Consider the following 8552-nt stretch of genomic DNA (forward strand, 5'->3'; position numbering starts at 1 on the left):
ACAAACTTAGCGCTGCTGTAGGCCTGCATGGGGCATTTGGTTAAGAAATCTTGTCAGATTTTCTGTCGTAAAAAAATGAAATGATTTACCCTAATTATCTTAAAAGATGTGTTAATCATTAATTTATGATAATTACTCATGAGCATTTTTCATTGTATATTTTATTTAGGCTTAAATGGAAATCAACGAAATGAAAGCTAATGAGGTCGTTAAATTAAAGGGACGATTTAACCGCAAAACAATTACTACTGCAAATGGTCGTTTCGTACCCCTGCATGATATTCCACCGTAATTCGTAATTCTTGGGATTAATCAAATCCAGGCTGTATGTTGACTATTTAACACTAGAGACTTTAAGAGGACTGCAGTTTTTACTGCGATGTATTGTGTGATTGGGCCTAAAATGAAATATTTCATAGAAACCAACTCATTTGTATTGGTAATCCCATTTGGGATTCAGTGGCAGTGCCCAAAGCCAAAGGCCAAACTGCCAAAGCGTGACAGTCTACAAAATCTTTGAGAAATTAAGAATCTCCCACGTAAAAAATGTGAAGATTTTTGGCAGGTTTTTGTTAAAAGTACTATATTTCTAGGTCTGTAAATAATATGAAACAATTTTATAAATTTAAATTTTTACATAAAAAAAATTGTTTTCGTGTAAAAATCTCCAACATAAGGCAGTGATACTGATGGTGGGGGGAAATTTCCCATATGAACTTTTCCAAAGGTATACAGGTTTGCATATCTCTGAAATCAGTATTAAAGATTTACATTCAGTTTAAACATTTAAAACTGTTCTAAATTATTTGGGGAATTTGATTTGATTTTTAATGTATAATACTATTTTCTCAAGAATTAAAAACCTCCAGTGCTAACAGCACTTGTTATAAGGAAGTGTAATCAACACTATAAAACCCTTACTGCACCTGACACAGATTGTAAACAATCGGGAAGTAGTAAATTTAAAAAAAAAAAAATAAAAAGTCCCGGCAGGAATATTTTCAAGGGGCAGACTTAGTGTCCGTATCAAAGGATTTAAAATAATAAAATAATTTTATCTACATACCCAATTTTTTTCTTTAAATGAAAACTTAAGCAGACATTTTTTTTCCTGGCCTAAAATTTTGAATTGAACAATACCACATGGTGATCGCATTGGGAGAGGTGAAAATCACAATGAAGCATAAATTGACAAGCAAAATCATGTTACATAAATGAAGAAAGGGTTGAAAAGAATAGCTGGAATGGCCAAAATGTTGAATGCCATTTGAAATGAGATAAGTTGGTAGGGGCTGCACTAAGGAACCTAATTTGGACTTAAGATCTTAGGCTTTAAGTTGCATGAAGCATAGTGCTTTTTACACACATTTGCCAACAAAAGCCCAGAAGAGATTTCTTCTTAAAGCAAAGATCCGGTGGGAATTCCCGATCCCCATGCTCCCCTCCAAAAAAAAAACAAAAAACAAAACAAAAGTTGGGAATATAATTGTCTGATGAAGTCAATGATTTTTCACAAATATTTTCTCCTAAAATTTTCTTGCCTTGCTTTCACTTTCATTGACCATTAATTCTATTTATACCTTGCTAACCTTAAATCCTTGATCCACCCTGCACATAACCCCAAAGCAAGGGTTTAGTCATTTGGATTCCTTGAATACACACCTTAAAAGCTTTGTATGCTGAGCAAAACTGTTGCTCAGAAAACGTTAACTCTACTTTTGCCTATTGCGACTTCTAGCACTTGAAAAAAGCAAAATAAAATATTCAAGTCAAATGTAAACATCCATACATTTAAGTGTAGTGTGTGAGTTGAAACTATGTCTTTTATAGGATGGCACAAAGATCAATTGGGTCTATCAACTCGATGAGTTATGAGGAATTCATTGCTGTCTTTGGTAATGTAATTGAGCATTGTTCTCTGTGTGCTGCAGCAGTATGGAGAGAAAGACCCTTTACAGATGTGAATAATCTTCACATGGCCATCTGCCAGTTTGCAGATCAGCTTCCAATAAGTGGTATGTCATTACTTCAGTAAATAGTGAAGTAGAGAAGTCAGGGATATATTTATGAGGCAAATGTTAGTGATGGTGTGCCATACTTATTACTTTATATTATGTTGAATCAGAGGAAGAAAAACAACACTATAAATGACTGTAGGCACATTTTAGATGGAACCTCTTTTTGTTGGAAATTTGATTAATTTTATGTATTTTTTGGCTAAAACTTGATTGATAGAGTAATCAAGGGAACCAAGTTTATAGCGGTAATCAACAGAATGTAATCCAGGGACAAAGATCAGACATAGAAAACAGACATACACAACAAAGAACATAAAGTAACTTAAATCATACATACAAAGTAATAAAAGCAAACGAGCAACTTGAACTCCACTAAAAACTTGGAGCATGGGCCAGGTGCACTGGTAGGGTAAGCCTCCTCTGCTCTTCTGGGAACATCGCCGAGTTGCTCACAAAAAGTAAAGTCGGGGTAGACGTAAGAGAGAAGGAAAACTGAAATGTTGAACAAGTCAGTTTTCATGGCACAGATGGATACACTGTGACGATCCACGAGTTAATGATGACGACCATAAAACTTCAGTAGTGATGACTTCAATCTTGAAGCAACATAACCCAGTTCCAGAAGCCTATTTGCTATACAAAAAGTCTGCATAGTTTCGGCAAGCTCTGGCATAACGTATGAGTTGTGATATGAACACTCCATATGCAGATGCTGAAGGGATGTTGCCACAGATGGAAAGTAAGTTGACAATTCTGAATGAAAAGTCATCATGTTTTTCATTTAGTCAACAGTTTTCCTTTACCATCAATTTCTAAGTGTAGGTCAATATACAAGGCTCATTTTACAGTATCTGAAGTATCCTTTATCTCAACTTCTTTGGGGTAGATGCTATGTATTAAATCCCCAAAATTAGGATTGTTTAAATACATCATCTATATAGCCGAAACTGAGATTAATGGATCTAGCTTAATGATATTCTTTCTTTTGGATCAGATCAGCTATAAAGTTGGTCTCAGAAGAGTGAAGGAATAAGTCAGCAAGTAGAGGAGCACAATTTGTTCCCATTGGAAAGCCAACAGTTTGTTAAAAACATGTCCACCACACTGGACAAATATGTTGTCGATTAAAAATTACGGCATTTTGTAAACATAATTGCCTATATTTTATATAATCACCTTTCTCTAAATTTGCCATATCAGTTCTACACTGTTTCTTAACTAAATTTACTTAAGCAAAACAACTAAAATTTTTATTCATATATATATATACAATGTAGTCTATTAGGTTTTTAATTAAATAATCAATAAATATTAAAAAATATTTTCAGAAACGTATTTTGACCTTTTCTCTTGAAATACAAATTTGATTCAAATTAAGATATTCAAAATATACATTATTGAGTTATTGGAAACTAAACTTCCCTTTCGTCATACACTTGACAATGATAATTTTAATTCACTGGTTTAAAACTTAATTTTCAGGCAAGGAAGGGATATTGAGATTACATCCCGACCTTGCTGGAAGGTTGGCACAGACAGGAGGTCTTACAACAGAATCCACCAGAGAACAGAAAAGTGCAGGTCTGGATTCACTGACTGATGAAGAACGACAAAGAATGACTAGTCTTAATCAACAATACAGACAAAAATTTGGCTTCCCATTTGTGATCTGTGCTAGGGAAAATAAGAAAGAGGCCATTTTGAATGGGTTGGAGCAGCGGCTCAACAACTCGGGGGAAACAGAGGCTATTACAGGAGTTGAAGAAGTGAAAAAGATATGTCGTTTAAGGTTGCTGGATATTATTGATCCTACCTCTAAACTGTAATTCTTTATTCTGATATCCCTGGCTGTTGAGAGGCAAATCATGATGTTCAAGGGATAGAGATTGAAGAATATTCTAATATTCTATTGAATTTAACCTAGATTTCAGAAGGGACATATAAACTTTGCTTAACTGTAAAGGGAATCTGGTATCAGGGCCTAATCTAAAGGGAGAAATGAACAAAAACTTCTCTTTGTTTGTGCATTTATTTGTTATTGACATGGAGAAGTTTTTGAAATAGATTACATAGACAAAAATATCAATATGGTAAGTTTTTAACATATCTTTTTAAAAATTCTCCTTATTTGTGCTTACTTCTCCCATGACCCATGTGTCTTTGGAAAGTAAAAGTATTTGTTATAGATTACATAGACAGAAAACGTCAATATTATTAGTTTTTAAACAGTATTTTTTAAAACTGCTCCTGATCATCCATATCTAGATCAGGCCTTGGGTATTATTAATTTGAATATTTACTTATATACAAGATTGCTATTCATATCACAGTGTCTTACAAATTTCAAATTCAAATAATTCAAAACTAAAAAAGGCTTTGATGAAGGGACAAATCTTAATTTTGTCTTTATCAATTAGAAATTAAATTAGTTACAAGGATTATTTTAAATTTTTGTCTAAGCTATGCTCACATAACCAACTTTGTGGCAGTTAATGCTTGTTCATAAACCACAGCTCAGTTCATAAAGCTTAAACTGTTGGATGTTGGCTATTTCATATTACCTTGTCAAAAATTAAGAACATTACAATCCTGAAATAACCAAAATATGATTACTTGTGCTGATAATGCTTTTAGATTTAATTTGTGCATGCATTAAAATGGTAAAATTGAAATCTTATCAACAATTGCTGCTTTTAGCTGAAAAAAATCAGAGGAATCTTCTCTTGTATTAGACGTATATATCCCTTTCAAGCATTTACAGATGCTCCTATTATTAAAGTAGTGTATTAAAGTAGTACTCCAGATACAAATCATGCAAAATCTGATTTATGGTAGGAAAGCCTACTTATTTTTATTTTTGATATTTTATTAAAAATGTTATAGTAAACAGAATTTAACATGTGACTTTTCATATAACCCGTGCTCCCAGGAAATATAAATTATATAAAATGCACTGCAGAACTCAAAATTAAGGCAGATTACTATGAAAAAGATGCTAAAATGTAACAAAAACTGTCTGATTTCAATGTGGATTATCTCCCAAGAGCAGACAGATCAGAATGAATAATTATAAATTTCATCATTTAGACTTATAGAGTAACTTAATAAGAAAAATAAAAATGTGTGGCCTATTTTTTGGGGTGTATCACATTTAACAGAATTTGCATGATTATTATTAAGTTTGATACATAAAGTTGTACTTAAGTTGTTTCCCTGATTCTAGTTAAAGATAAAATAAAAAAAAACCTGGAAAATAGGGCATTAAACATGTTAAATACATCTCAACTGCCTTTATGCAGAACTTTACTTTTCAAATTTCGAACCTCATTTTATTTTAAGATATCTGTTAACTGTATTTATGGTATTTTATCATGTATTTGCCAAGAATTATTTTAATTGAAAAAAAAAAATTGTTGTAAAAAAATATTATTTTTGCCGGAGTATTTCATTATTTGTGATGTATAGTTTTCTTGTATTTATTTATGAGATGGATAAATAAATGACAGAAGATGAAGATGATGAGTATGTGATGCCATTATCTTTTGCCTGTACACAGGCAAATGTGCCACACATAAGAATCATATGGTTTGCATCACATGATTATCATATGAATCAAGAGCCATATGATAATCATGTTTTATTTTACATATGATTATCACATTATTATCATGTGTTTTTTTTGTACAAACATATGATTATCATATGCTTTTAAACACAAATTAACCTATAAGAATCATATGATTATCATATGACTTTCATATGTTAAGAGAATGTCATAGCAAAAAACAGGCAGTGGGTGGCACATGACAAATTTTGTTATCAAGAAGTATTCACTTAATGCATCTTTTTTTTCAAGTTAAATGTTGGTTTTTGATTCGCTGCTAGGACTGACGAAAAAATGACTTTGAAAGCATTGAAATTCATTGATAAAAGGGAGATAACTCGTAAATTTAAGCAAAATTTGGTTGCCTTGATAGGAAACTTTAAAACCATTTTCCAAGTTGTCCATTGTCAAATTAAAACAAATTTTATACTATTTGACATACATATGATATACACATCACAGTGGGAAAAAAAATTCAATGGGATAAAATTTACCCTGTGCCACTCAAATCATAGGATCTACCTGATTTTACTTGGACAGCCTCTTAAATTGAAAAAAAAAATACCTGGAATATAGGGCATTAAACTTTCCTCAATTGTCTTTATGCAGAACCACTTACTGTCAAATTTCAAACCACATTTTAAGGTCTCAGTTAACTATATTTAGAATATTTTATTATGTATTTTATTATGTATTTGCACGGGACGATTTTACTTGAGAAAAAATATTTATATTAAAGAAATATTATTTTTGCCTGAACATTTTATAACTGATCTTCTTGTATTTATTTATGGTATGCTTTATGGTTTGATATAATGTATCTTATTTAAATGGATAAATAAATGACCAAGGATTCAAATGCTGAATATATAATGCCATTAACTTATACTGGTAGACAATAAATTACCTCCCTTGGTTAAAACAATGATATACAGTAATCAAATGCACTTTCTTAAATGATAGAAACAATACTTGCATTGGGTTTTAATTGTTAAGTAATTCTCCGTCAAAGAATTGGGCATAATATATATAAGCTCTGGCACATGAAGAAAAAGAAAACGCAGTTTAGTTGAAATGCACTACGGAAAAATGGCGGGAAAATTTTCCTACACTCTTTCCCTATATAAGCAGTCAAAAAACATCATTGTCGCAGATGCTTCAGGATAAACTTAAATAGCTTTTTGGTTGTTTTCTGGATGTAATGAATATATTTCAGGCAAAAATGACTAAATTTGGGAAAATGATGTGCCACCTATTGCCCGATTCTTATACAGATTGGTACATAAGTGTAACTTATCAGTGCATTGTATCAGAATTCCTGTGGGACCAGAATCCTATGAAAACCATACATTTTCCTGTTCAGTTACTTAAGATTCTGTTTTCTGGATGTAATGAATATATTTCAGGCAAAAATGACTAAATTTGGGAAAATGATGTGCCACCTATTGCCTGATTCTTACACAGATTGGTACATAAGTGTAACTTATCAGTGCATTGTATCAGAATTCCTGTGGGACCAGAATCCTATGAAAACCATACATTTTCCTGTTCAGTTACTTAAGATTCTGCTTAAGTCAAAATCTGGGATGTTGATATTTTTTGTCAAGATGTTAAGAATGTACATAATGCAGTTATTATTTTCCGTAAAACTTTGCTTAAACCTTATTTATACAATATTTTATGTATATGCATGCTTCCTTCCTTCACAAAACATGTTACTACAGTCATATTTTGCTAACAACAGAAGTGCAAACATCAAATTAAAATAAATTGTACTGATTTACTAGAACAGTTTTTAGTCCAGAATTGCAAATACGCTGTAGGCAAAATATCGTGCAGTGCAAGCTAGCTATAATTTGTGACAAATAATGAAATTGTGAGAATTGAATTAAAATTTTAATATTTTACATTTATTGGTTTTAGTATTTAGCTGGATCATGACATGACATATCTCCATTCATCTAAATTTATAGAAGTGGCAATTTTTTTAAAGAAAACTAACGCTAGCTTGCACTTCACAATACATTTAGGAACATTGAATTTCAGACGTCAAATCGTATTTTTGACAACTGTAGATTTATTCTAAATTATGTAGTTTACACTTTTGTTGTTAAATGTTATATAGAAGTTTTAAAACATTTTTTTCTAAGTTTGTCATGTGATGTGTGTTAAGTACATATAAAGATGCATTAAGCAATGTTTCAGCACCAAATTTATTGCATTATTAAGACTATGAATGAAAACATTTCAATAAGGAATGTCCTAGATAAAGAGTTTAAAGCTGAACCTTAGGGTGCACTATACAGTTACATTAAGGCTCACTGTTTCACACACCAAGTTACCCTCATCAAATTTTGTAAAACTTAAGATTAAAAGTTGAAATTTGGTGGATATATTGTTTAAATGTAGATGAGCATTTATACATAGACAGATGTAATATATGTTAAGGTAAACAGGTGTAATTTAAATGAAAAATAGTATCCGGAACATTTCAGTCCCCTGCCATATTAGGTTCTCTCCTCAGCATCAGATGGCCAATTTTCAAAATACCTTATTTCGCACGAACTTTTGGGACTAAAATTGTGAGAGAATGAATCGAAAAAGGTCTTATTATTTTTACCTTTTTCCCACCTACTTCATGCATGCTTTCATCCTGTGGTAGTGTCTTAGTGCTTGATATTTTATAAAACATAGTATTTGGCTGTTAGTTTTGGAAAGGTACCCCTGATTTGTACTAAAACTCAGTAATATTTTTTTCAGTATGTTACCATGGCTACTGGATTATATAAGAATAATCACTAAATTACATATAAATGACTTGAACCTCCCCACACCAAGGATTAAAAAAATATGCACTTTTTTATGACAAAACACTAGAAATTTCTGTGTGGACTGCCTCAAAACAGCTTTATTTCAACAAATGAGACCAA

The 8552-nt window shown here is 31.6% G+C and overlaps 1 protein-coding gene across 1 annotated transcript; it reads left to right on the top strand.

Annotated features, from left to right (window-relative positions):
• The first annotated feature begins 237 nt into the window (after positions 1-237).
• LOC148605774 (2-oxo-4-hydroxy-4-carboxy-5-ureidoimidazoline decarboxylase-like) lies at positions 238-6481 on the top strand. The gene is made up of 3 exons (XM_088547396.1): positions 238-325; positions 1831-2015; positions 3501-6481. The coding sequence occupies exons 2-3, from the start codon at positions 1832-1834 to the stop codon at positions 3842-3844; spliced, it is 528 nt and encodes a 175-aa protein (XP_088403522.1). The 5' UTR covers positions 238-325; position 1831; the 3' UTR covers positions 3845-6481.
• Positions 6482-8552: the final 2071 nt, after the last annotated feature.

Source organism: Perna viridis, chromosome 10, assembly GCF_037379345.1.
Source record: "Perna viridis isolate PV_CMFRI_1.1 ecotype Kerala chromosome 10, ASM3737934v1, whole genome shotgun sequence".
Classification (NCBI taxonomy): domain Eukaryota; kingdom Metazoa; phylum Mollusca; class Bivalvia; order Mytilida; family Mytilidae; genus Perna; species Perna viridis.

Coding starts and splice junctions, on each gene's coding strand:
- LOC148605774 (XM_088547396.1), top strand. CDS start 1,832: ATGGCACAAAGATCAATTGGGTCTATCAACTCGATGAGTTATGAGGAA. Junction 2,016..3,500: donor AGATCAGCTTCCAATAAGTG/GTATGTCATTAC, acceptor CTTAATTTTCAG/GCAAGGAAGGGATATTGAGA.